Below are 27033 nucleotides of genomic sequence, written 5' to 3'. Positions count from 1 at the left end.
GCTGCTCAGCCCTGTGTGCTGCAGCCCAAGAATGCCCAAATACCAGGAAAGTGCAAGCAGCCTCAGGACTTTGCTTCAGTGAGTTACAGCTGGATATGCTGCTGCAAACCTCCTGTGGAGCTGGGTCTGTGCTCCTCTGCCTTGCTGCTGCAGTCCCTTTTGGGACCTGTTCACCTCCTGCCGTGTTCCCCAGGGGCAGCTGGGGTCAGTCATAGCTGTAGGTGCACACGCCCCTAAACACTGCTCCTCTCTGCTTGCATTTCCTCCAAAACCAGCTCCACCGAGGTGGAGATGTGGGTCCTGGTGCGAGGGAGCAGGGACAGAGGGAGGGGGTTCTCCCTTCCACCTGCCCAGGCAGCTTGGAAAAGTGAATTAAACTCCCTCAATAATGCCTCTGAGCCTATTAGCATTGCAGGCTGTGTGTATGATTTGGAAGGCGTTGTGGGAAAAATATTTCTGCATAGATTTCCCATTGTGCAGCCTGGAGCGGTGGTCAGCGGGGGGAGGGCCAGGGCACTCCCAAAAGGGATTTAAGGGCAGAGTGTAAGGGGGGCTTGCCTGGGGCTCGTCGTCCCCACCAGCTCGCCGCTGGAGCAGCTTGCCCCAAGGATGGCCGGGGTGAGTAAAATCACCGGGGCGAGGTGCCCTGGGCGGGGCTGGGGTTGCGCAGAGGGTGGGTGCTGCTGGGGGGGGCGGGAGGGCGGCGGCTTCTCACTCCCAGGGGACAGCATTTGTCCTGGAGATCAGAGCTCCCCGTGCCACAAGGAGCACCTCATCCTGCGGGTCTGGGTGCCGGGCAGGGTTGTCCCTTTGTCCCCCAGTTCCACGCCACAGCGGGGATCACATGTCCCCTGTGCCACGGGGCTGTGCCACTGGACAGGGTTTCCACCCAGCTCCCGGCCGTGTAAGTATCAGGTTATGGACTTTGGACCGTTGGCACGGATTTTGCTTTGCTGTGGGGTAACCTGGAGGTCCTGGCAGCACCGCGGGATGTGAAGGCAGGTTCTCCAGTCCTGGAGCTCCTGCGAAAGGGTGTGCAGGATGGGGGAAGGCACACAAATCCCGGGTATGCCATGCCAAGCACCCCCTTCCCCCCAAGCACAGATGTCACACAATTTGGGGTTTCTGCCTGCCTGACATCCCCACTGGTGCCCCCAGCAAGCCACAGCATCACTGCACGGGCTGATGGCCCAGGAGATCCAGACCTGAGCTGTGCCATTGACCCACAGTTACAGGTGCTGTGGGAGCATCTCCAGCTGAGCGAGTGGGTCCTTCCTGGTGCACTTCAAGGCAACTTCCAGGAGCAGAGCATCTCCCATCCCTCCTTCTCTGGCATGGTTTCTGCATTTCAAATAGTTTCAGTGTCAAAGCTGGGATAATCCTGGCTGTGTATTCCTGCTGGGGAGGCTTCTGGGGCAACAGGACTTTCTGAGCTGGCAGGGGGACAAGCAGGTGTCCTTGTCCCCTCTCACAAGTTGGACAGAGCCAAACAAACCCCAGTCATGCATTGCTCCACTTGTCACTGGGGATGAGAGAGCAGCACAGCTGCTTTAGCCCTATCTTGCTCCAAAATGGGCTGTTTTTTCTGGCAGAGATAGACAACAGGCAGCACCCAGTGAGTGCAGAAGCACTGTGTGAATGGTGGGAGCTGCAAGCAAATCACTGAGGCTGGGTTTTTGTCACATCCCCAGGGTGGTCAGTGCCCGTGGGGCAGCAGTGTCCTCATGCCTGCTGCTTTCCTCTCCCACAGATGCCGAGCTGTGGCCACCTACACTCTGTGCCGAAGATGCTTTCCCGCAGAAAACGAGTCCCAGCCAGCTCAGAGGGCTCCAGCCTCCGCCGCTGCCTCTCCACCGTGGATCTGGTTGCCTTGGGAGTGGGCAGCACGCTGGGGGCTGGTGTCTATGTCCTGGCAGGGGAGGTGGCCAAGACCAGCTCTGGCCCGAGCATCGTCCTTTCTTTCCTGATTGCAGCTGTGGTGTCTGCCCTGGCAGGGCTGTGCTACGCCGAGTTTGGGGCCCGTGTGCCCCTGGCTGGCTCTGCCTATCTCTACAGCTACGTGACAGTGGGCGAGCTCTGGGCCTTCCTCACTGGGTGGAACCTGCTGCTGTCCTACGTCATCGGTATAAGGCCCTCTCGATCCCTCTCACCACTGTGTTGGTGGCTTTGCTGGGTGTCCTTTGAGACCTCCCAGAACCACCAGAACACAGCCATCACCTCTCCCCAGGTACTGCCAGCGTTGCCCGGGCCTGGAGTGCTACCTTTGACCAGCTCCTCGGCAAGAAGATGGGGAGGTTTTTGGGTGCTCACGCAGCCATGAGCTCTGTGGGGCTGGCAGAGCACCCAGATGCCTTTGCTGCTGGCCTGGTGGTCCTGCTGGCAGGTAGGTGCCTCCTTCTGTTCCACCCTCCATCAGGTACGATGAGCTCCTCACCCCACTGTGGGCTCTTTAGGATGGTGCTGACCCCATCTGAGACTTTACCATTTCCCTGAGCAAAGAACGGGGAATAGAAAGGGAATCTGGGGAAATCCGCAAGTTGTCCTGAATTTACCACTGCCCCCCTTTTCCACCCTCCCCAGTAATGTCTACCCTGGCATCATCCAGGGAGCTCATCCAGTTTTGATGTTTTATTCTCCAGGTCTTCTTTCCTTTGGAGTGAAGGAGTCCACCATGGTCAACAGAGCCTTCACAGCTCTCAACGTGCCTGTCCTGCTCTTTGTCACAGTGAGCGGCTTCATCAAAGGTGACACAAGCAACTGGAAGCTCAGGGAGGATGACCTACCACGGGCAGCTGCCCACAAGGCTGGGTATGAGAGGCTTCACTCTCCCTGTGCTGCTTTCAGAGTGGGATGGGAAATCAACCCCCAGTGCTTTATCCCAGGAAATCTCACTTTCTCTGTTTGTCCCTCTTGGCAATGTGTCAAAGAGCCAAAGTCCTAAGCCCTGCTGGGTTGATGCTGAGGGTTGAGCAGGTTGCATGGACTGTTCATCCTGGATGACCCCAGCCTGGGATCCCATTGCACTGACCCCCTGCGCTGCCTGACTCTTCCTCCTCCTCCCAGGAACCAGTCCATGGCCGACAACATGACCAGTGCCTTTGGGGTGGGAGGCTTCATGCCCTATGGTTTCACTGGGACCTTGGCTGGAGCCTCTACCTGTTTCTATGCCTTTGTTGGATTTGACTGCATCGCTACCACAGGTAAGTGAGGTGGGGGTGCTGCTGGTGAGACCCCCCTGCAGGCTGGGAGGCTGTGGCAGTGACTGTCCCCACAGCCCTGGGAACTGGTGTAAGGCTGGGAAATGGGCAAATTCCCAGCTCTGTGCTGCAGCCACCCTCTCCTGCCCGTCCTAAGAGTCCATGTGAAATGTCTAGGCTAATCCTGAAGGAGAGATGTTCTCTATCCCAGTATCCCTGGGGCTCAGGAGGTCCAGTGGTCCTTGCTAGAAGGTCTCTGTGTCCTTTCTTGCGGGGATATAGGATCTGCTCTCCAGCCTGAGCTGGGCTCTTAGCATGCCATGCACATTAAATGAGCATCTGTTCCTACAGCTGAGCTTGTCCTCCCCAGGGGAAGAAGTGAGGGACCCGCAGAGATCCATCCCCATGGGCATCATCCTCTCCCTCCTCATCTGCTTCCTGGCATACTCTGAGGTGTCTGCTGCCCTCACCCTGATGATGCCCTACTACCTCCTAGACACCATGAGCCCACTTCCAGTGGCTTTTGAGTACATTGGCTGGAGCAGTGCAAAGTACGCTGTGGCTGCGGGGTCACTGTGTGCCCTGACCACCAGGTGAGGGGCATCCTCTGATGGCTGTTCTATGGTTCAGAGCAAGGGACTGGATCTGTAACACATCCAGGAGATGTCCCCAACCCCTTCCTCCTGAATTCCTCCTTGCCTTTCCTGCTTGGCCAAAATCCCTTCCACATAAATCCTGTTGTTCCCAGCCTCGCCCTTCCTGATAAGGGAGAGCAGCCAAACCCCTTGGTGTGACACTGGAGGAGGTGGTCAGGTGACACTGTGTCCACAAGAGTGGGCTGGGGTGTTCTGGCATGCACAGGGCTCCTGGTGACTGCAGACATCTCTTCCCTGATAATGTCCCTCATCTGATGATGAGGAAGGTGATGATCTTGTCAGAATGGTCTTGAGAAGGTCATGGAACATACAGGTGAATGGGAGTTCCCTTGGGAGCAAAAGACAGGATGGCACCTCCTGGATTCCTCCCCTTTTCTCCCTCATCTCCTCTCTCATGCAGCCTCCTGGGCTCCATGTTCCCCATGCCACGGATCCTGTATGCAATGGCTTGAGACGGGCTCCTCTTCAAACCTCTGGCCAAAGTTAGTCGCCGTCAGTGCCCGGTGGTGGCAACTCTGGTGTCTGGGGGAGTGGCAGGTGAGTGAGTGCGTGGCTTACCCTTAACTGTGAGCAGGGCTTGGTGGGTGTCCTCTCTCCCTCTCACTTGCCTGTAGCTGTTTGAGCACTGTCTCTCTGCCCAGAGACAGACCTCCTCATGGTGGGCCAGGACCATGGCCTCGATGGTGTTCCAGACACTGGTTCAGCCTCTCTGCACTGCCAGGCAGGAGGTGACAGGATGCTTCCTACTGGTGCCCAAAGCATCACCAGTTCATCGAGGTTCTGTTGCAGTGGGTCTCAGGGGGACATGGGGAGGTCAGGACAGTATGACTGAGGTGGGCAAAGCAGCACTGCCAGCTCTGCTGGGAGGCTGAAAGGGCTTTTCTCCCCGCAGCTCTCCTGGCCCTTCTCTTTGACCTGAAAGCCCTGGTTGACGCCATGTCCATTGGCACACTGCTGGCCTACTCGATGGTGGCTGGCTGTGTGCTGCTGCTCAGGTGAGACTGCTGGGGACAGGGGACAGGGCTCACCCAGCTTCTGATGTGGGCCATGCCTGGGGCAAGGCTCTGGCCTGGGTGCACTGCAGGTGCAGGTTTATGTGCATTGATATCCAATGTCTGCTCCTCAGGTATCGGCCTGAACCCAGCACCTGGGACACTCCTGTGGGGAAGGTCCCAGCTGTGCAGCTCTGGTGGGACCACTTGGTTCGGCCGCCCCCCCATCCCACCCCTCGCTCCTCTGCTGTGGTGGTCTGGGCTCTGACAGCTGTAGGTGTGTCTGGGAATGATGGATGGGCTCCATGGGGAGCTGGTGTGGGGGGACCCATGGGGGGCATCCCTACTGTAGCAAGGGCTGGCAGGTTCCTGCCCAGTGGAAACCCCCCAGCAGCAGATGCAGGGGCTGCCTGGCTCCTTCCTGCCCTCACCCCACTGCCACGCAGCTGGCTGCCCCAAGAGGACCTCAGGAAACCTCCCACTCCCTCTGCTTCCCAGACAGGAGAGAAAAGCGAAACCCACCATGAGAAGCCACCCAGCTGTGTCCCCTGGTTGTTCTTTGTCCCACCATGGCAGCCTGGGAGAGGGATGGGCCCAGCCCAGGGAAGCTGCCCTGACACTGTGGTCCCTCTGCAGCCGCCCTGGCCTGTGCCCTGAGCTGGGTGAGCGCTGCTGGGCTGCCCTGCCTGCGGGCTGCAGGTGCCTGGTGCATCACAGCTCTGGCCCTGCTTCTCCTGGGGATCCTGATGGCAGCTCTTCTCATCTGGAGGCAGCCTCAGAACCAGGACAAAGCATCCTTCATGGTGAGCACCCAGCCCAGCCTGTGGGACATGCCCAGGGAGAAGGTCCTGGGGCACTGAGTGCAGGCAAGTTCTGCAGCCCTGTGGGGAAAGGGTGGCACTGGGGGATGTTCCCTCAGCGTTAGGTCAGGCAGATCTTTGCTGCATCCACATTAATAAGGTACTGCTGGAGGCAGCATGTAGCTCACAGGGTTCTCCATAGGGACCGAAAGGGTTCTTCTCCCCCATGGCCTGAGAGCTGAAGGGGCATCTCCCAGCTGAGCCCAGTGCCTGCTGGGGAATCAGAGCTGTTCTCCAGTAAAAAGATACCCCGCCTTAACACCCTGGCTTAGTTTTGTGAGTGCTTTGCTGCCTCCCATCTCAAATCCTGCTGTACCTCCTGCCCCAGTGCAGGACCTGTCAACCAAAACACCCTCCACAAGCATCCCTCTCCAGCACAGGCTGCAGTCCCAGCTTGGATCTCAGAGCCTCACAGCCAGGCTGGGCTTCCCCTTGCCTGTGGGCAACTAGTCAAAGCAGCAAAGAGCTGAATTTAGCTGTGGAATTTACCCTTGTGCTCCCTGCAGGTTCCCTGCCTGCCCTTCATGCCTGTTCTCAGCATCTCCATCAACACTGTGCTGATGGCCCGGCTCAGTGCGGCCGCCTGGCTGCGGTACCTGCTCTGGATGGCTCTGGATAAGCATGGCCACTCACGGGGTTCCAGAGCTGGCACCAGCCCCTCTGGGTGGAATTCTGGTGGTTTGAGAGCCCGTGGCACTAATACTGCTCTGAACAGTGGTGGGGAGGGAGGAGATGCTGACCTTTGATGTCCAGAGGTGGTGGGAACACCCTGCCCTCTGATATGTGGCCCAAAGGAAGGGGTGAGTACTTGGTGATTGGGGGGGAAAGGAAGAGAAACACTCCATACACACCCTATTCTGCCCTTTCCCAGGTTTCCTCATTTACTTTGGCTATGGGATCTGGCACAGCACTGAGAGCCACTGGCCCGAAAGGACAGGACCCCGGGAGCTGCCGGGAATCAGAGCCAGAGAAGTGGCCCTGGAGCCCTGCAGGACTGCCCTGTGCCCATCTGCTCCGGGGCAGTAAAAGGAGATGGCTCGTCCCTGAGTGCCTGGCTCCCTCCATCCTGTGCCCAGGGGGCAAGGAATCCCCTTGGGCTGTGGGTCCCATCCCACAGAGGGGGCCAGCCCTGTCAGAGCTGCAGGAGCTGCTTCCCCGAGTCGGGTGAACCTCCCTGAGCAGCCTCACAGCGAGCCCCTGCAGAAGCAGTTCTGTTTGGAGAGGATAAAGCACACGAGTGTTTTTGCTGCTGTTACTGGGCTGGGGTTTTGGTTTTTTCCTTTGAAACCTTTCCTTGCAGCCCCCCACAGCCCCCTTTGCTCTCACCCACCCTGGTCCCTCAGCTGCTCACTGTGGAGTGGGGGCTTCTCGTGCTGCCCTGACCCTCCATTTTGCCTGGGCACCCAGCCTGAGCTGACCTATCATTCCCCCCATGACTGCCAAGGTACTGCCTGCTCCAGGCTTTTCCCTCCTTACCATGGGCAAGTCCTTTTCTGCACTCATTTATTCCTCCTCCTCAGTTCCCAGAGTCCCCTTTCCCAGAGCCAGGCACATTCCTCCAAGTCCCATCCAGGATCTGCCTGTGGGGCAGTGGGACATGATACCAGGTGTCCGGAGCAGGATGCCAGACCCCACCAGCCTCATATCCCTTTGTCCAGAAATCCTGATCCCTGGTGGGATTTGCTGGGGCATCCCCTGCTTTGTTGCTACAGTACCTGAGGGATGCAGGGATGATGTGTGGAGCAGAGGGTGCCCTGGGGGGACATGTTTCTGACACAACAGGCATCCCCATTTCCCCCTCTGGCCACCCCATGGAGGTGTGTGGGTAAGAGCTGGACCCCACATCCACGCTGCCTTCCTGGCTGCCCGTTCAGCTGCTCTGTTCCTGATAAGGGTCAGCACAAAGGACGGAAGTGGCTGTTGCAGTGGCCCTGATGCCTTGGCAAGGCTGGGAGGGTCTGGGTCTGCCCTGTGCTGGGAGCCCATTGAAATGAATGAAAAGAGGGAAGGAAAATGGGGATCGGCCTTAAGGGCCTCCTCTGGAGCTTCCTTGTCGAGTCTTTGTGGCACCTGCTCCCACCCTTCCCCTTCTTCCCACTGTGTGGGGTGTGGAGCACACAGCCCCACTCTGGGATGCTCTTGCACCATTCCCCCCAAACCACTGACATGGGATTCCTGAGGCTGTTGCTTCTTACAGATTTGTAATTGTTACAGCCAGCAGCACCTTGGCTGGTGCACACACACACACACACACACACGTACAGCCCTGGCTAAACAGCCCTGGGGAGGGAACAGGCCTGTGACAGCTCCGGAGCAGTGACTCCCACCACACCCAGGGGAAAGTGCTTCTGTGCATCCAGCCCTGACCCACAGCCATGCTGGCAGCATATTCCCCGATGGGGATGCACTGGCTCGAGCAGAGGGATGTGACCTGCCAAAGCCTGATACCCCCTGGGAGGATGCTTGCTCCCTGAACTTGCAGCTCCAGCCTCTGTCCAGCTTTTGGGGGAGAAGATGGGACTGGTGGTGCTGCTGATGGACAGTGGGAACAAGGAAGGCTTGGGGTCTTCGTGGCAGTGAGCTGGGACATGCCTGGGCTGCAGGAGCAGTACCTGGGAGACATTTGCTGAAGGAGGAGGAGGTGACTGGAACAGGAGGGCGTGGGTGTGAGCTCGGCCTAGTGAGGTTAACACCCTGTCCCCAGTGCCCTCCTCATCCCCCCGGTGCTTGTATTGTCCCCATCCTGTCCTAGTGGCCTCCTCGTCGTCCTCATGCCCTGGGCAGCACTGGTGTTGTTTATACTCAGAGCCAAGCACTGGGTCAGATCCAGCCCAATGCAAGTCTTTGTGTCCTGGCTGATCCCTTTCACCCCCAGACAGCCCCTCACCAGGGGAAGGGGTGCAGGGAGTGCACGGTGGGTGGCCAGGGTCCCGCTGCAGCCCCACACGGGCTGGGGAAATGCAGGCGTAAGCGTCCCGTGAAATGCTCCATCACTCCGGTCCATGAGGCGCCCCGAGGGCTCGGCCAGCCCGGAGCCCTGCCCCGACTGGGGGCACTTGTGAGGGCAGCCCTGGGCTCACAGGGCCGGAGGGGAGCCCCGGCAGTCCCCAGGCAGCGCGGTGCCGTCGGTGCTACGTGGCGATGAGGGGCACCTCGCCGGCAGCCATGGGGAAGGGGCCGCCGTCCCCCGCGTTGAGCACACGGTACAGCAGCTCCTCCTTCTCCCGGCGAGCCTGATCCCGCAGCTGTGCCTCCTTCTCCAGCGCCCCACGGGCGGCCTGGAGCTCCTCGGACAGCTGCCTGCGGGCAGAGGGCACAGGCTGCCGGAGCCGCTGGGCAAAGCGCCCACCAGCCCCTCTGCTCCTCGCAGAAAGCACCCGGTGGCACCGCAGGCTGCGATGTGCTCCCGCACTGCCACCTGTCCCCCCCATCGGAGGTGCCACCTGTGCACCGGGTGGGTGGGACCAGCATTTACCTCGCCATGAGCAAGTGGTTCTGGGTGCGAACTTGCAGGTCCTCGTTCTCCTGCTGGAGGGTTTTCACCTTCTCCTCCAGCAGAAGGTTCCTCTCCTCCTGGAAGGGAAGCATGAGGGTGAGGAGGGAGCTGGGAAGCACCTCTGAACCCCCTGCCACCCCATTTTGGGTGAAATGCTGGCCTGGTGGCATTGTGCCTGCATCCCCTCCCCATGCCAAGAGAGGAAACGGGCTCCATCCACCTTTGCTCCAGCTGCAGTTTCTGGGCAGGATTAAGGTGGGTAGAAGAGCTGAAAAGAGGAAAGCCCACCTGTGACCCCCCCTTTCAACCCACCACGGTCTCCAGGTGCAGCAGCTTCTTGTCCAGCCCGTGGATGTGCTCATTCTTCATCTCAATGACGAAGTGCAGACTCTCCAGCTCCTGCTCCCAGAAGGGGCTGGGGCTCCCATGCTCCTGCAGGGCCACCACTTGTGTTCAAAGGGCCTCAATGCCTCTCTGGGACAGGCTTTGCTCTCCCCTTCAGCTGTCCTGTGCTCCCCTCTGGTTCCAGCCCCACCCTGCCAGGATCCATCAGAGAAGCCCCTTGGCTTTGGGTCAGCACCCCGTAGCAGGTCCCCTCCCTGACACCCCTCCCTGCACCTGGATGTGCTTCTTGTAGTCTGTTCTCAAGAGTGACTCCTCCACCCGCTTCATCCTGTCCTGGAAGGATTTCAGCTGGGAATTCAGTGCCTGAATCATCTCCTAGGAGAACCAGGGAAAAAGCAGAGTAAGAGGTATCTGGGATTTCTTTGTGAGCGTGGGGACTGCTGGGCTGTGGTATGCAAATAACCCCAGAGCTGGAGGAACTGATGTGGTCCCTGAGCACACCAGGAACTGAGGTGGCCACTGAGGAATGTGGGACACCTTGGCAGAACCAGCAGATGGTCCTCAAGCCCTTCACAGGCCCCCCGTCCCCAGGGATTTCTCTGCAGGTACCTGTAAGGCTGCTTCAGACCTGTGGTGGGACTCTGCCAGCAGCAGCTTCTCCTGCTCGTGTGCTCTCTGGAGCTCTGTGGGGGAATGTGAGCTGAGTGCCACCAGTGTGGGGACACTGGGGCAGCAGGCCCCACCTGAGCCCCACAGTGCTGGAGAATAGGGGACAGCATCACCGTGACCCTACAGGCAGCCAAAGGGGCACTGGCAGTACCGAGGAGAGGGGAGGGGGCTGCAGGGAGCCCTGCTGCCCCGGCACGCACCTTGCAGGGTTTCCGTGTGCTCTCTCCTCAGGGCATCAAACTGTTCCTTCAGCTCCAGCTCTTTTCTCTTTTCCACCTGGGAAGCAGTCATATGAGAAATCCCAGTGGAAGGGATGCAGAGCTTCACTGCTTTGGGCTTCCTCACCCTTTCCTAGACCTGTCCTCCTCCCAAAAATGGAGCCCAGCATGTGCCAGGTCCATGATCACTGCCTGGGAAGTCCTGGCTGGTGACACGCTCCATGCCCAGCTGCTGCCTCCAGCAGCACCAACCTTTCCAACTGACCTGGATCTCAATGTCCTGGGAGATGCTCTCACTGCCTGCCTGGCCAGCATCCCGCAGCTGCTCCTCCTCCTGGCCTTGGAGGAATCTCGCACTGTCCGTCCACTCTGGCACTGCTGCCTTCTCCCCATCCTCAGGAAGTAGGGAGGCATTGGCTGCAAGACAAACACAGCTGAAACAGCACTGGCTGCTTCCCTCTGTCTGGGCTGCCTGGACATCCTGGGCAGCTGAACCTGCCAATGTGATGGGCCAGGTTCAGCCCTGCCCTCTTCCCACTGGAGAAATACCTCCCTCCATCTCACTGGTCCAAATTAGCACTAGTTGGGATGGTGCTGGCAGGCTCAGAGAGGGCACAGAGCTTGCCAGGTCTCCTGTTCTGGGGATGACCTGTCTGACTGAGATGATGGGATGCCATTGGCTCTAGGATGCCATTGATCCATCATCTCTGGGATGCCATTGTCTCTGGAATGCTGTTTGCCCTCCTGCACCAGCATGAACCTACATCATCCCCATCCTCCCTGGTGCCGTGCTGGGGTCTGTCCACTGCTTCCTTAATATCATTCTGAGAAAGCACATCGAGGGAAAATCCATTTTTTTCTCACCATTCTCTGTCTTCAAGGCCGAGAGCTCCTGGGAAGCCGGACCCCTCTGCTGCTGGGCTTTTAGCTGTCTCTGGCAGAGAGAGAGGGGGCTGGAGCAAGGGGGAACAGAGAGGGGCAGGTGGCTGCAGGCAGAGAACACCCTGCACTGAGCCTGCATCAGCTCTGCTAGAACACAGCCCCTCGGGCAGCAGTGGTCCCTCCCCAGCCCCCTGCCCTCTTCCAGCCCTGAGCACCCATGGGTGTGCATGTGCTGCCCATCAGGTGGCCTCAAGCTCACACACTTCCCTGCATCCCAGACATTTCACCATGTAGCACTCAGCTGGAAAACCCGGGGGATGCTCACAACATCCCCCTGACAGGGTGCTGGTGCAAAATAGGCTCCAGCAGCAAAACATCTGGGGGGGAGAGCAGGCAGCACTTGGCAGGGCTCCAGCTTTGGCACTCCCTTGCCACCCTCCTCCTGTCCTGGGATGCTCTGGTCAGTCTGGTCCCTGGCACCTTGCAGCCCCCAAACACACGCCTCTGCCAGGGCCTTACACAGATGAGCTTTGACACAGCTGGAGCGGCAGTGAGAAATGAAAAATAACCATAAATCAGAGGCGATACAGCCCCTGTGCAGGGCTGGCAGCAGGCAAGAGCTGGCGGCGGCCAAGCAATGACCTCAGGAGCGCAGGAATGTGCTGCACAGCCCCGCACTCCCGCACGCTCCCACTGCTGCCACGGGGCTGAGATAACCCAGAGCCGGGAGCTGCCTCCAGCAGCACAGCTCCATGGGATGCCTTCCAGCCCTGCATGGGTTTAATTTAGGCACTTGGAGGGGAGAAGAGGGGGGGAAAAAAAAAAAAAAAGAGTGGATATATTTTTATCAGTTGCTGAAAGATAGAAGCTCGCAGGCTCTCACGGCTCGGCCTCGCTGGCGCAGGGCAGATCTGGTCCCTGATGCCCATCATTGAGTTGTGCTTCTGGGCAGGGCATAGATGCACGAGCGGCGAGAAAATTCACCTGCAGACACGTTGCTGCTCTCCAGCCCCCGGCAGAGCTGCTCCTAAAAATACCGCTCCCTAAGGAAAGCAGCCGAGCTGCCTGCGGGGAGCCGGGAACCCGCTGCGCCGGCTGCTCCCCGGCTCGGCCCCGCGCACAGTGGCGCGGCCAAATACAGCCCGGATTAGGGAACCTGGCTTGGGAAAAAAGCAAGGGAAAGCAAACAGGCGTCCCTGTCTCCGCCTCCACTGCAGCCCCCCTTCTGGAGCTGGAGGGAGGCGCAGTTCCAGAGCGCAGGAGAACTCCAAGCCCCTGGGACGCCTCGGTTTTATCTTCCCTTCTATGGCATGAGCAGCCGCGGCGTTGAACGTGGCCCAGGCGAGGGGGCGAGGAGGCACCCGGCAGTCAAGAGTTCACAGGGCTTGTTTTGCTCGTTTATACAGCTCACCCTGAAAGCGTGGGTGCCCTGGGGTGCCGCTGAACCCTGGCACACCTGACTGCAGAGGGTCCCCAGGGATCCCCACCTGGCCCCTGACACACTTCATGACATTGTACATCTCCCTGGTATTTAATGTACCCATGTCCTGCGATGGGTTTTGAAGTCCAGGGATGGGGGGCAAGGGGAGAGATGAATGAGACAGTGGAGGCTCTGCAATCCTGAGGGCATCACAGGAGTCTCAAAAGGCCTCCTCCCCTCACCCCACACCGCATATTCCCCCCTTTTTTTTCACTGCAACAAAGCAAAGGCTGTGTAGGAGGAGGACCCTCCTGACACAGGGGGGTGACACAGATCTCAAGGGTTTTGGATGATCTCAGCAGATCTGAGAGCAGGATGCTGTTACCACCTCCAGGAGGGACCCCAAACCCCCAAACCAAACCACCTCTGCTGCATGTGACCTGCTCACTGGCAAAGTGATGCCCAAGGACAGAGAGCCTAAGGCTGGTCACTGCCATAGCACAGGCAATGTCCCCAGCACAGACCCAGGGAATCCTCACCTCTCCCCCACACCCCAAATCCAGCGTGATGGGGCCTGAGAGCTCCTCAGCCTCTAAAGGAAGATGATTTGAGACACCTGCACTGAACTCAGAAATAGCTGAAGCGAGCAACAGGTTCACCAGAATCAACAGACAAATCTAAATACTTGCCCTGAGGCTATGAGTGAGGCACCTTCCTACCTCTAGGAGCAATTAAAAGTGTCTAGAGCTAATTTTAGTCATAAGCACTCAATTGTCCTTTGGGTTAAAAGCTCCACCTCTGGGGTGAAAAGCAAAATTTGGCTGAGAGCTCTGAAATATGGAGGGACTTTCCATTGCCACTTCCAGAGCAGCTTTCTGGCACCCCGTGCCTCTGGTATTGCCTGGCGCATTTTAGAGAGCTGGAAAATCATCCTGGAATCTACTCTGTGTGTGTGGAAGGAGCAGGTTGGGAATTGCTCCAGCTGGAACAGTTTTGGCCAGGGGAAGAAGCAGCCTGATACATCCTGCAGGTGGGGGCCATCCACAGTGTAGCTTATCCTGTAAAGTCTTGGAAACCTCTGCCAAAAATACCTTCCAGCTATGAAAAAACCAAAAGTATCTACATTCTTAAAACTAAATATTTCTAATAGCCTGGAGCAGAACTGTTTATAGATGGATTAATAGGGATTTCCAACAGGACCTGAGTCATCTCCAAGGGTGCTGGGGTAGGGAGCACCAGTGCAGAGCAGCCGGCACAGTGCGGGCAGCCAAGGTGGCTGCAGCCTCTGCTTCAGCTCTTAGCGTGAGGTGGGGTTTTGGACTGTATTTTTCTTCCTCTTTTCCTGTTTTACAAGTACATTAAGCAATTCAACCATGCAACCTAGCAGAGGAAATCACAAAGAGGCAGGAAATGAGTATTTAAATCCTGTCTCTGCTCCTGGGGAGGAGGTTTTGCTTTGTGGTTGTGGAGAAGGGGGCCAGGATTTGGTCCATGACTGTAACACCTCCCAGGACCTGCAGCAGATGCTCAGTGCTGCCAGAGCAATGCTGGCACAGGTCTGTGGGACCTGTCTTTAACCCGGCTGCTGTCTTTTCTCCAGTGATGGTGTGTTAGAAGGTGATTATCACCTCTCCTACAGTCAGATCTGTGCCGCAGACCATAGGCAAACACTTCACACTGTTGACAGCCTCGAGTTTTGCATTCTGACCCTTCCCTGACTCCTGGTGCTACGTACAGTTCCTAGCTCTTCAAAATAAATTCACCCGAGCCCTGGAAGGCGGCCAAGCCTCAGCCCTGATCTTTTGGGAAGGCAACTTGGCCTCTCTCACGCCAGGAGCGTGACCAAAGTGCGAGCGGTGACCGTGAGTGGCCAAGCACGGGTGGATGGAGCTGAAGGGGAAGGAAATCCCGGGGACAGCGCCTGCAGCTCAGGGCTGGGTTCTCTCTGTGCCTCCGTTATCACCCCGCTGCCCGCAGACTGGTGCCAGAGAAGAATGAGGCCGCCAAGGCGCCTCCCCCAGGGCACACAGCAGCTCCTGGTATGTCATCCACCCACCAGACCCAACCCAGCACCAGCTCCTCAAGGTCACCTCAAACCCGGCACTGGCCTCAAAAGCCTCTGCAGCCCCCAGCCCTAGTAGAGTCCCCAACCCTGTGACCTGCACATGGCTTCTGGCTGGCCTTGCCCCCGGGGTGTGAAGTCTCCCCCAACCCCAAGCAACCCCAAGTCCACCCATCTTGCAACTCTGCAAGTCCACCCATCAGTAGTGGGAGGTGAAGGTCTCCCATCCCGCCTTTTGGCACTTGGGACATAAGAACGTGGACAGGAGTGGCCCCACGCCTGCCCTTACGCCTTTTAGCCATAACGGGGATTTTAGGTGCTGCTTTCAGAATGACTTTCAGCCACAGCAGCAGGGCTGTTTTGTGGGTTACGAGTGTTGGTGGGGAGTGCACAGGGCTGAGCAGAGGAGCTCGAGAGCAGGCAAGTGCAGGAAGGGAAGTGTCTGCAGGCAAATGACAAATTTCCGTGTTTCGGTAAACGTGGGGCTCTCAGCACCTGGGGCCTTGGGGCTGCTGTTTCTCCCTGTCCTATGCCCGTTCTTGAAAGCTCTCAGAGTCACAAAACGGCCCAAAAGTGTCTGATCTTATGACATAGCAGAGTGGGATTTTTTCCATGATGTGGAGAAGTGACCAAGCCTGCAAGTGCTGTAAATAAAGGCACTTGTTGCCTGCAGGGCTGTGCGAGCTCCGTGCCTGCTCCTCCTGCACATCCAGCAGTGGGTTCTGTGGTCCTGGGCAGCCGGGCTCTCACAGCTGGGTCTGCAAAGGGCCACCTGTGCCGGGGGCATGGCAGCACCATGGGGCCTTTCTGCCTTCCCTCCTTCCCCTGCCACCCTCCAGCAATCACAACACCCAACACCAGTAAGCACAGCACATCCGACAGCAAAAACATCTCCCGAGGTTAGGGGTGCGGCACTGGGGCAGCATGAGCACATCAAATAATGAAAATAGTAACAATAATAATGATAATAACAATCAGCAAATAATTTCAGACCTCATAGAAGAGCTCTTCAGTACAGAGCAACATGCTGAGATCTGAGGGGGACTCAAGAGTGTTCCACTATAGGAGTGTTCCCCTACAGGAGTGTTCCCGTACAGGAGTGATGCCTTCAGCACAAGGGGACACAACCTTTGGGATGAGGGACGATGGTATGGGAGGCTGGCAGAGGTCTAGCTGGGGGAACCCATGCCCGTCTTCTATGGGACCAGCATTCCCAACAGGCATTGTCATCCCAGATGCTGCACCCCCTTAATTATGGAATTCCCGTGACGCGGGGGTGAGCCTGGAGGGGTGCAGGAGGGTGCAGAAGGATGCAGAAGGGCGGGTGGCTGCCAGCTCTCATTGTCCCCGCTGCCACCTCCCCCACCACAATGCCGGTTGGGTCCCACGCAGCCGGGGACAGCCACACCGCCCGGCCCCACCGCTCCCCGGCGCAGGGAGGAACCCACGCCGGGTGCCCCCAACACCCCTCGTCCCCAGCAGTGCAAGCAGGGCTCCCCGCAAACATCAGCCCCACGCGAACCCCAACTCCATCAAACCCCGACAACGCGTACCCTCGGTCCCACGAGAGCCCGACCCCACGGAGCCCCGACTCCGAGCGAAGCCCAGCCCAAGCCCAGCCCAGCCCAGCCCAAAAGCTCCCGCAGCCGCTACCTCGGCACCGACGGGGCAGCAGCGCAGGGCGCTGCCGGTGCAGCCCATGGAGCCCCGGCGGGACCCGCTCAGCCACGGGGCGCGGGGCGCGGCATCCCCCGGCGAGCGGCACCGGGCGGGACGGGACGGCACGGGACGGGATGAGCCGCCCCAGCTGGCAGGCAGAAAAAAATAATTAAAAAAAGAAGTAATAAAAAAGTCCGGCAGCTGCTGACAGGCAGCGCCGGGAGAGGGTGCTCTGCACCCCCGAGCCGCGGGCAGGGCCCCCGGCCGCAGCCTGCCCGCCCCCGGGGCTGGCCCTGGGCCCCCTCCACCCCGGGGTGTCCCCGCCCTGGGCCGGGGTGCTTGGGGAATGCTCTGTCCCAGGGATCCCCTGCACTGAGGATGCTCCGTTCTGGGTGTGGGGTAAGGAGAGCAGGACCCCTGCTCTGGCGTGTCCCCTCTTGGGCGAGGAGAAAGGGGAACAGGACCCCTGCACCAGAGCTGGGGTGGGAGCAGGACCCCCAGCACCAGCTGCTCAAGGGGCTTCCACTGCTGAACCCACCCCAGCCCCCTTAGGAACAGGGATGAGAGTGAGAAAGCAGAATCCATCTGGCTTTTGCCATCCCCCTATCAAGTTTCAGCTTGTGTGGGGGTAGTTGTGGAAAAGTGGTGGGTTTGGGGTGTTTTTCCTGGCAGAAGCTCTGCTCTGGGGGTCCTTGTGCTGGCTGGAGAGGGCTTTCGGTGTGATCCATACTGCCTGAGGGACTGCATCCTGGCAACCCTTCTCTTGAGCATCCTAAACACCCCAAATGCTGGGCCTGGAGCCAGGGTGCCCTTTTTGTAGGAGGAAATCCTACAGTTTGGAAATGGGTCCTGAACATGCAGGGAAAGACACAGACTTGAAAGTGTCCCATCTAAAAACGAATGTGAAGAAAGGCAGGTTCTTCCAAATGTTTTGATTCTGATGGTTTTTTAAAATGCTTTTTTAAAATTACCTCTTTACACATTTCTGAATGACCACATATTTTGACCTGAAAACCCATTGTTGCTACCCAGAACTGCTGAAATAGAACTGTTTGAACCTGGTCACGAGGCCGTGCCTGTATGAAAACATCACAAGTTTTTGTCAACAAGTTTCTATTCTGACATTTTCCAAATATCCCCTGGGAGAAGTCCAAGCAGCCTGCGGCTCCGGGGATGCCAACACCTTGGCATTTCGCCTGGGCGGCAAAGGAGTGGAGGTGCCTGGTCATCCTGTCACGTTCGACTTGGAGGTGTTTTTCTTGCCCTGGTAACCCTGGGACGGGGGAAATTGTGAAACATCACTTGGATGGGAGGGTGGGGAAGGCAAGGGGCAGGCCCACGCTGCCCCAAGTCTCCCAGGGACTGGTGGGACCAGTTGCCTTTGTCCTCTTGGGTGGGTGCTGCTCAACCTCAGTGAAATTTCGTGAGTCACAGCAGCTTCTGGCATCAGCTCCCACTGCTCAGAAACCACCTGAGAGTCTCAGTTCTTATCTCTCCCAGCACTTCAGAGTGGGGCAAGTCTCCTTCCCTGCATGAGAGTACTTATTTGGGCTGAGTAGATCGTTTGTGGGATAAAAAGCTCTGACAGTGCAAGGTGCAGGTCTCCACCTCTCCAAGGTTAATTAAAAATCCCGGTCCAGACTTTAGAGACTGAAGGCCTACAGGGGCAAGCACAAAGCACATGCCGATTTCCAGGCTGAATTTGCATCGCTGGGGCCGTGGCTGCAAAGAGAAGCAACTGTGTGGGCAGCTGACGAGGATCCTGTCCAGCTGCCATCACGTCTTGCTGGTGCACCAAGGTCCAGGAGTTTGCACATGTGCTTGTGGAAATGTCTGCTTTTAACTGTGGGGTGCTGAAGGGGTGCTCTGAGATGCCCCCGTGCCACAAAATGGGGCTCCAGGTGGGGTTTCTCTTGACAATGGTGCAGAAAAACAGAGTTTGGTCACATCAGGCTGAGGCATTGAGCCAGCAGAGCAGAATTGGGGCTTGAGGATGGGCCTGTGCAGTGAGGCCAGCTCCAGCACCCTGATCCCCAGCCTCTGCTGCAGGCTCTGGTGTGACAACCCTGTGCTCCTAGAAATCGCTGACTTTTGGAGACAGGGCTGCCCAGACCACGTTACACCCTTCCTTCAGCCTGTGGGTGCATCTGTGAGGCTGCCTGCCAAAAGCCCTGCCCGTGCTACCCCAAAGGTCTCTTATTTTAGCTTGATTTTAGCAATTCCTCAGTTTCTCCAATCTTTCCTGTGGAGACTGCATGGGATGTGTGCTTGCCAGACAGGTCTTTCATCTCAGCCCTGCTTTATCCTCCTCTGCCCCATACACTGAAAACTTGCTCCCTTTTGAGGACAGCATTTAAACATCCAGAAACTGCAAAGCAGGGGCTTTCCATGGCATTGTAGGGGTAACCAGAACACCGCGGGGATCTCGGGAGCACAGGGGCCTGGAGGCTGCACATAGGAGCCTGGAGCCAATGGGGACTGTGGCAGTGAGGGAATTTCTGCCCAGGCAAAGACAGGAAAGCAGAGGTGGTGTGTGGTGGCCCCACCTGAAGCAGCTTCAGCTTGTTTTGAAATTTGCCCAAATGTCTTTTTTTGGTGTTGTCTTGATCTCTCCCCAGGAATGACAGCAGCTGGAGATATCTCCAGGGTTTTGTCTAGAAAAGTGAGACAAGGAGGCTTTATCACATGCTTGTCTGAATTGCCGTAAATGGGATAACAGCTGGAAAGTCGAGTTAATTTGTACCAATGGTCATTTAAAGTGTTTGCCAAAGCTTATGGATAAGAAAAGCATTTGTGCAAACTGTTTAAGTGTCTCTTGTGGCTCTCTCTCTGGTTCCAGCTGGTAAGGACTGGGCACAACAGGATGGGTACAAGGCAGTGTCAGTGCCAGCCCTGCATGGTCTGTTTGCAGAGTGGTTCTGTGAGTGCACATGGGGTCACTTTTTGTGGTGGTTTTTTTTTTTGTTTGTTTGTTTGTTTTTTTTTTTTTTTTGTTTGCATATCTTATTTTCAGAAACCCAGCCTGGAAAAATAAAAAAAAAAAAAATTAAAAAAAAGAGAGGTGGAGGATATTTGGAGGATATTTTGCTGGAAGGTTTTTGGGTGATGAGCTGGCCTGTGGTGGTGCCTGATGGGTCCTGGTAGAGCTGAAGCCCAGGTAGTGGAGAGAGGGTGGTCGTGGTTACACCCTTCGGCCCTGTTCATCACTTGCAATCTGTTTGCTGTTGTAAATGAGAGGTAATGAAGTCCCGGCTGCTTTTCTTCAATGCAAATTGAAGGCGTTTAACCAGGTCTGCTGAGACCTCGTGACTCGAGTTTGCATGGGTGAGATAGCTGAAAAAACTGTTTGAACTGCAGAAGTTCTCGCATGTGTTGGAGCCCAGAAAAAGCCACAGGCTCCTTTAGTGGGGATTTAGGTCACATGTACTTCTGCCTTGAGGTAGTACAACGATTTCAAGTCATTCCTGTCCCTGCCTGTGTTTTTCCAAGCAAAAAGATGTGGGTTAACCTGTTCTCACAGTCTTTTATTCTCTTTTTTCCCCCATGGCAAAATGAAGTAGAAAAGGATGAGAATAGGGGAGTGAAACCTTCACCCACATTGGCTGTGAGAAGCAGAAAAGCATGTGATGCCAGGGGCTCGAGGTGAGGGGCTCTGCTCTCCTCCCAGCCCCAAACACAATGCTCCGTCTGTGCTGCTGCCTTTCCCCATGCATCCCTACCCTTATCCCTGTCCTCCGGCTGCTCCAGGGCCTCAAAGTGAAAACTAATCCCAGGGAATAACTTTCTGCTCCGTTCCCGGGTGGGAGGAATGGGCTATTTATTCCTCATCCTTAAGCCTCGGCAGTGGATCAGCGGCGCAGTTGTCGCTGCCGGCGCGGGGTGGGCAGCACCATCCACGACATCCCCTGCCTGCTCCCACGCCCTGCCTGCACGCTCCCGCCTGGCCTCGCTGCTAAATAAGGACGAAAGGCTAAAAATAGAGCTGAGACAGGGGTTTGGACAAGCCAGGCAACCCTTCCCAGGGCTGGGAGCAATATGGGGAGGCCAAGCAGTGTCCACGTGCAAGGGAGAGCGGAGCTGGCCATGGGGAAGGGTTTCACAAGTGGGTCCTGACGATGCTGTGGCAGGGGGGAAGGTCTGAGACCTGCCACACTTGTGTCCTGTGTGCTCGGTTGGCTCAGCCCCTTCTGCAGGATAAAAGCATCCGTCCACCAAAGTATATGGGAAAATCCATGCTACTGTGCCGTTCCTGATGGCGGGGTACCCGTGTGACCGTTCCAGCATGATGGGGGTGCCTGGGGCAGCTCTGTCTGGAAAATGCTCCGCAAAACCGGGGTTAGGGATGGAAGAGGGGGTGTTAAATCCAACATTTTGGATAGATGGGTGGTAGGGGTACTGTGGCAAACTGCCCAGTCAGGAGCTACCCGATGCCAGTGTCCCCTCCCCCCTGCTCATATACATCGGGTTCGAGGGTCTCAAATATCTGAAATACCTCAAATATCTCTGCTCTTCAGCTGCCACCTGCCTTGTGCCGAGCGCGGGGGGAGCGTGGCGATCCCGGGTACAGACCAGAGGGTACCGCCGGGGCACCCCCGAGTGGGATGTGAGGAAAACCGCAGCCCTGGGTGGAGGGGTTGGTGGTGGGGAGATGGTCGTGTCTCCCCCATCGCAGCGGGGTGATGTGTGTGCTCTGGGGTGGTGGGTGCAGCTCCCGCCCCCCCGCTCCAAGTGCCGGCTCTGGGAGCTTGGGAAAGCGCCGCTTCCCGTCCCAGCATCCCTGCGAGTCCAGTCCTGCGCTTGGCAGCGAAACCGGGGAAGGGAGGGGAAAAAGAAGAAAGCAAAAGGGGTAGGGAAAATGTGAGCGTCCTCGGGGGAGGGAGGGGAATCTGGCGGTGGGCCGGGCTCGGAGAGAGGGCTCATCCCCTCGGCGCGGGGGTTCTTAGACCCACCGCTGCCAGCCAGGTCCTGCCGCGGTCCCTGCCCGCCGCTCGCCTCTCCACGGCTCGGAGCAGCTCCCCGGACTCATCCCGGCCCGTTCCCGGCGCATTCCCGGAGGATGCTGTGCGCGGGGCTGGCGCTGGCGCTGTGCGCGCTGCAGCTCGTTCCGGCCGCGCTCGCCGGGCCGCAGCCGCAGCTGCTGGTGGAGCGCAGCGGGGCCCGGCGGCTCAGCAAGGTGAGGAGGGACCCCGCACCCCGCATCTCTCGGGCACGGAGAGGGCTGCCGGGGGGGCTCGGCGGGGAGGAGAGGGGGAAGACTCCGTCATCCCGTTGGGATTACAGGAGGCCAGAAGCATTTCTTGCCCCGGCAGGGTGGAAGGTCGCTGGTGGGTGCGTGTTTGTGGTTGGGCAGGGGAGTGGGGTCCATGGACCCCCAGGGGACCCCGCAGCCCCCCGCTCTGGGGAGCAGTGCTGGAGGCTGAGGGTGAGCTCGGAGCAGGAGAGATCCAGTGTTTACAAACACTTCTCAACGCAGAAACCCAGCAGCCTCGTCCTTCGGCTGAGCGTCTCCCGGCTCTCATTTTGTTGCTCTGTGAGAACAGGCCAGGTTCTGCTTGTCTGTTCCCACGGAGTGCTGGGTCGGGCTCAGTAACACGCGCTGATTAAGATACAGCCAATTACCACGTGTAACTCTCACGCGGTGTGGAGGGGAAATATCACAATTTATTTTCCAGGAAATCTGCGCTTGCCCGAGGGAAGGAGGAACCGGTTGGAAAGGCTGGAGGGGGCTCAGTGGGCAGCAGTCTGCAGCCACACACCAATGCTCAGCTCCCTGGAGCCTCTTTGCCTGCAGACTCTCGGGCTGCGAACTCCCAGCTCTTGCTCTGTGTCGGCGTGCAGCCTGCCCCTGTCCCGGCTTGTCCTGAGCGCTGTGTCCTGCCCTGGGCTGCTCCCGGCGGGCGAGCGGGATGGTGGAATGGGCTGCTCAGCTGCGTGGGCTGCACTGTGCCCGCTGGGGCTGCCGTGTGGCACCAGGCAATACAGCCTCCACCGGTTCTGCGGCTGCGAGCAGGCAGGCAGAGCCCCGCGTCATGGCATGGGGACACGGGCTGCTCCGGCCAAACCTGCTCGGGGAGGGAACCGGGGCTCGTCTCTTTGCCACTTGCCTCTGGCAGGCTCGGAGGTGGCTGTTGCAGGCAAGTGCTGCTATCCCTCCGCCTTTAAATCGGAGTGTCTTTACTGGTGGTGGCTGGACAGGTTGGTGGGACTTATAGGAAATAGGGGAGATGTCCCAGCATGACTCTTAACTCAGACAGGACACATAAGTGATGTCCCCCATTCAGGTGACATCTTCTTGCGTGTGGATTTTCATTATCCCATAGGGCTCATTTGTACTCTGGATCAGGATTTGTATTCATTTATAGCTCAGGATCAGGCCCCTGGGGTGTATCAGGCAGAGGATGAGCCTGGCTCATCTGGTTCTTGAGTGTGATTCCCACTCCTGTGTGGAACCAGGTGGCTGGAGCTGATGGACAAGGGCTCACAACAGCAGGACTAGTCCTGGATGAGGTGGGAGGCTGTGCCAACCCCACAGCCCCTCCAAGGGGATCCCCCCACACCCCTGCCCAGCATCCCCTTGGGCAGCGTAGCTACCACCTGGTCCCAGCTTGCTCTGACCTGTCCCCACACACCTTACTTGGTGCCGTTGGCATGAAGGATGCATCTTGCCTTGGTCACATGCAAAGTGTTTGGAGGCAGAGCTGAGACAAGTTTGGAAATTGCAGCCTGGTAATCCTCTTTGGGTGTAAAGTACATACAGAGGCACACGGACAGAGGGTTTCTGTAATGTCCTCAGGATCGGGAGTTCAAGAATTGGCATTTGAAGAGGCTGAAGGTCATTTTCTGGCTCTCTGTGAGCAGATGTTTGGCAGGGGTCAGAGGTGCAGCTCTGGATAAACCTCCTACAAACACAAGGCAAGGCTTGCCCTGTCTCTAACTCCTCCTGTCTCTCGGTGCTGCAGGTTGGTGGCTTTGCCTGGGAGAACTGTGGTGACAAGAGGGACCCTGTGGTGCTGCAGAGCCTTTCTGTGGCACCTGACCCCATCAGCATCCCAGGGAGCCTGCGTGTCAGCGCGGCTGTCAAGAGTGGCAAGAGCATGGGTTCCCCTCTGACGGTAAGTGCCAGATGTGCCTCTGTGTGGTGAGGGAAGGCAGAGCTTCCCCAACCACTGACAGCTGGGAAATGCCTGTCACTGGGTACAGGAATGAGCAGCCCTTGGGGAGTGAGGTGCAGAGAGGTGCAGGGCTGAGCACACTGAGCTCTGTAAGCCAGAACAGGACAGTGGGCATGGGGAGACCCATGCTGGGAGCCTCCCAACCTTGTCCCTAGGACAGAAACCACCTGACTTGTCTCATGTCCTGGGGATGTAATGGCTCCAGGAGGGAAGTGAAACCCAAGTGCTGTGGGTGCTCCCCCACAGTGGGAGGTCACTGCAGGACCTGTTTTTCAGCAGCCAAGCCGGCTGCTCCTTTCAAGGACATGCCATGGCACTGCTCTGGGAGCCTTGGGCCATGCCAGCTGCCCTGCACCACTTTTTGGGAAGTTTTTGGAATGAGACAGAACATGTCTCTCCGTCCAGTGTGCATGGGCTGTCTTGAGCAATGCTATGGTGCCTGTTTGGGCCTGGGACTGTGGGGTGAGTGCTGGGGGAGTGTGGTGCCAGAACTGCAGGATGGGAGCACCCTGTTTTGGGACAGGCAGAGGAGAGGGGAAGGAGGTGGGCATGTAAGGTGTTAGGGGGTGTTATCTTAAGGGGTCAAGCTGAGGTTGGAGGAAGAGAAACTGCAGGTTGAGAGGAACTGAAAGCAGGAGGGCGTTCAGTGACCCCATGAACACCTCAAAGATTGCATGATCAGGAGCTGAGGGAGTTGGCTGGTGTGGAGCCGTGGGTGCCCGTGCTCGTTGTGCTGGTGCTGAACACCTTCCCTCCAGGCAGCGCTGGTGGTAGAGAAAGCGCTGGGTGACCTCTGGATCCAGCTGCCCTGCATCGACCAGCTGGGCAGCTGCACCTACAACGATGTCTGCAGCATTCTCGATGAACTCATCCCACCCGGCACGCCCTGCCCGGAGCCCCTGCTGACCTACGGCATCCCCTGCCACTGCCCCTTCAAAGCGGTACGGCCGAGCTCCCGCGGTGACCCTGGCAGTGCCAGTGGGTACCACCGTGCCCTTTGGCATTGGGCTGGGCTTTTGGTTGACTTCTTGCCTATCTGTCCCCTCTCCCCATAGGGCTCCTACTCCCTGCCAGCAAGTGACTTCGATGTGCCCGATGTGGAGCTCCCTTCCTGGATGACCAATGGCAACTACCGTGTCCGAGTGGTCGTCAGCAATGGCGGGGAGGAACTCAGCTGTGTCAAACTGGCCTTCTCCCTGCACTCCCACTGAGGGGTGGGACACCGTCCCTCCTTTCCCCACCAGCTTCGTCCCCTGTCCCATCCCATCCTGTTGCATCCCATCCTGTCCCAACCCATCCCTGTGAGGTCCCTCCCTCCTGCTGTCAGGAGGAGGCAGCCCTTGTTCCCCCCTCCGCGCTCCCTCCCCTGCTACACCCAGTAAGGCCCCTTTGGCTGTTCTGCTGTCCCCAAACCCATCACCAGCATGTCTCCTGCCTGGACAGGGTGGCTTTGGAGCCTAACCCCAGCATGACCTGGGGTTGTTATTTTTTATCCAGTTTCTTTTTTTTTTTCTTAATCCTATCAGGGCAATTTTAGACAAAAACATTCCAGGGAAAAGCAGTATTTCTGGGAGCAGTCCATGGGGATGAGGGAGTGTTTGAGAGTGCTGGGGTAGGCTGAGGGGATGCAGCACTAGTTGCCGAGGGTGTCCCTGCTTCCCACCACCTCTGGCCAGAGCACAGGGCTGTTTTGCAGAAGTGTCCCCAAAGTGGCTGCAGGAGACCTGTCCCTGTGCAGCAGCTCTGGGTCTGCTGTTGCTGCATTCCTCTCCTGCATGGAGGACCAGCTTGGTAGCATGAGGCACCTGTGAAGGCACTTCCCCGTGCCCTTCCTTTGGCAAACATCAGGAACATAAGAGGACAGAAACCACCCGAGCCCCACGTGGACATTCCCGTTTAGGGGGGACCAAGAGGCTGGTGATGCTCCCAGCAGCAGAAGGTTGGTTGATGGCTGTGCTCACTCCAGAGGGCGACACAAGGCTGTGATGAGCTGCTGGGGCACAGCCTGGTTGAGGACCAGTCCCACTCATCTCATTTTTTCTCTGGGACTGAGCCGAGACAGGAGGCTGCACTGGGACTATCCTTCCCCTAGGCTGGCAGATGCACCCAAACACAGAGCAGCATCCCGAACATGGCATAACTGGGAGATGACCATGAAGACCAGCAGCCTGGATCCTATCTGGGGGCCTCCTGGCTGTGGCTGGGGACTGTGATGTGGGCAGGCAGCGTCATTCCTGCTGATTCTTAGGGCAGGTGTGTCTGTCATCACTCCCCTGTGCCCGGTGCCACCAGACACCCACATCTCTTGCTGTCCCTGCCTGCTTGTGTTATTTAGCCCCTCAATAGGGCTGGTCTTCTCCAAGCACTTTATACGCCTTAACTGCTGCGGGGGTTTCTCCACCACATAGATATGCTCCCTCTGCCTTTCTGTGCCCTCCACTCACTTTATTTCACCCTGTGGCTTTGCCTGGAGAAGCACTAATCCTCTGCCCCTGCTCCCCGTCAGTGCCAGGGCAGCAACCTCCTTTTGGGCAGGTTCTGCATGTTCTTAATAAATCTTTTTACCAGGACGCGGAGCTGGTGCCTCTTGTTGCTGGGGGTGACCTTGAGGTGACATTTATTTGGCTGGGAATAGTGTGGATGTAGGTGTGAGCTGGGGGAGGTGGAGGTGGCGGGGTGGGGGCAGCGGTAGAGGATGCTGCAGCCAGAGGAACTGAGCAGCCCTGAGGCCAGTTCCTGTGTGAGGGGCAGGGCAGGGATCTGCAAACGCGGCGTTGTGATGTGGGGACGCAGGGACAGAGTCACGGTCCCGGGGGGCACAGCCCATGCTGAGGGGCTTTGAGGGTGTTGCTCATCCTGGTGACCTTCTGTAGCCCTGACACCTGAATGGCTCTGCGGGCCTTGCCCAAGGAACAGCCCGGCTGCGGGGGATCACAGAAGCACAAAATCAATGAACTTGAAGAAGACTGCGATAATATTGAGTCCAACTCGTGACTGAACACCACCATGTCGACTATACCACGGTGCTGAGTGCCATATCCAGTCTTTCCTTAAACACTTCCAGGGGCGGTGACTCCACCGTCTCCCTGGGCCGCCCATTCCAATGTCTAATCACTCTGTGAAGAAAGTTCTCCTAATGTCCAGCCTAAACATTCCCTGGTGCAGCTTAACACCACATCCTCTTGTCATGCTGCTGGTTGCCTGGCAGCAGAGCCCGACGCCACCTGGCTTCACTCTCAGGGAGTTTTAGAGAGTGATAAAGCCACCCCCGAGCCTCCTCCAAGCTGAACAACCTCAGCTCCCCCAGAGTACTCGTGCTCCGCACCCCTCCCCAGCCCCGTTCCCTTCCCCGGCCGCCCCTCGCTGCCCGTGGGGGGGCTCGAGGCTCCGCCCTCCCGCCTTTCC

At 57.8% G+C, this 27033-nt stretch overlaps 3 protein-coding genes across 5 annotated transcripts; 2 read left to right on the top strand and 1 right to left on the bottom strand.

The window, feature by feature from the left end:
• The first annotated feature begins 126 nt into the window (after window positions 1-126).
• On the top strand, window positions 127-6982 carry LOC116451432 (cationic amino acid transporter 2-like). The gene is given in 11 exon segments (XM_032124900.1): window positions 127-618; window positions 1751-2123; window positions 2228-2383; window positions 2640-2808; window positions 3064-3200; window positions 3568-3790; window positions 4254-4390; window positions 4746-4848; window positions 4980-5122; window positions 5482-5648; window positions 6212-6982. Coding segments are annotated over 11 exon segments (1857 nt in total). The 5' UTR covers window positions 127-609; the 3' UTR covers window positions 6452-6982.
• A 905-nt stretch (window positions 6983-7887) lies between these two features.
• Window positions 7888-16718, bottom strand: CCDC69 (coiled-coil domain containing 69). 2 transcript variants are annotated; one of them, XM_032124901.1, is made up of 9 exons: window positions 16451-16718; window positions 11298-11367; window positions 10699-10850; window positions 10416-10491; window positions 10156-10229; window positions 9820-9921; window positions 9514-9633; window positions 9181-9278; window positions 7888-9001 (listed from the first exon to the last, which is right to left on the bottom strand). In XM_032124901.1, the coding sequence occupies exons 1-9, from the start codon at window positions 16496-16498 to the stop codon at window positions 8782-8784; spliced, it is 960 nt and encodes a 319-aa protein (XP_031980792.1). In that variant the 5' UTR covers window positions 16499-16718; the 3' UTR covers window positions 7888-8781. The 2 variants fall into 2 exon arrangements, with proteins under 2 accessions (XP_031980792.1, XP_031980793.1); XM_032124902.1 differs by having other exon boundaries at window positions 7888-9005; window positions 16451-16713.
• Window positions 16719-16819: 101 nt separating this feature from the next.
• Window positions 16820-26204, top strand: GM2A (GM2 ganglioside activator). 2 transcript variants are annotated; one of them, XM_032124904.1, is made up of 4 exons: window positions 16820-16855; window positions 23416-23568; window positions 24387-24569; window positions 24684-26204. In XM_032124904.1, exons 1-4 carry the CDS (start codon window positions 16835-16837, stop codon window positions 24837-24839), a joined length of 513 nt encoding a protein of 170 aa, XP_031980795.1. In that variant the 5' UTR covers window positions 16820-16834; the 3' UTR covers window positions 24840-26204. The 2 variants fall into 2 exon arrangements, with proteins under 2 accessions (XP_031980795.1, XP_031980794.1); XM_032124903.1 differs by lacking the exon at window positions 16820-16855 and adding an exon at window positions 21340-21629.
• The last annotated feature ends 829 nt before the right edge of the window (window positions 26205-27033 follow it).

The sequence above is a fragment of the Corvus moneduloides genome, chromosome 15 (assembly GCF_009650955.1).
Source record: "Corvus moneduloides isolate bCorMon1 chromosome 15, bCorMon1.pri, whole genome shotgun sequence".
Lineage (NCBI taxonomy): Eukaryota > Metazoa > Chordata > Aves > Passeriformes > Corvidae > Corvus > Corvus moneduloides.
The sequence above is the reverse complement of the archived record's forward strand: the minus strand, read 5'-3'. Positions and strand labels throughout refer to the sequence as shown.

Excerpts from the sequence above, each read along its gene's own strand:
- CCDC69 (XM_032124901.1), bottom strand. The coding sequence starts at position 16,498 with ATGGGCTGCACCGGCAGCGCCCTGCGCTGCTGCCCCGTCGGTGCCGAG. Across the intron at positions 10,492-10,698 it reads CCCAGGACATTGAGATCCAG|GTGGAAAAGAGAAAAGAGCT; the intron begins GTCAGTTGGAAA and ends ACTGCTTCCCAG. Across the intron at positions 9,002-9,180 it reads AACCACTTGCTCATGGCGAG|CTGTCCGAGGAGCTCCAGGC; the intron begins GTAAATGCTGGT and ends GCCCGCAGGCAG.
- GM2A (XM_032124903.1), top strand. The coding sequence starts at position 21,513 with ATGCTGTGCGCGGGGCTGGCGCTGGCGCTGTGCGCGCTGCAGCTCGTT. Across the intron at positions 21,630-23,415 it reads GGGCCCGGCGGCTCAGCAAG|GTTGGTGGCTTTGCCTGGGA; the intron begins GTGAGGAGGGAC and ends TCGGTGCTGCAG. Across the intron at positions 24,570-24,683 it reads GCCACTGCCCCTTCAAAGCG|GGCTCCTACTCCCTGCCAGC; the intron begins GTACGGCCGAGC and ends CTCTCCCCATAG.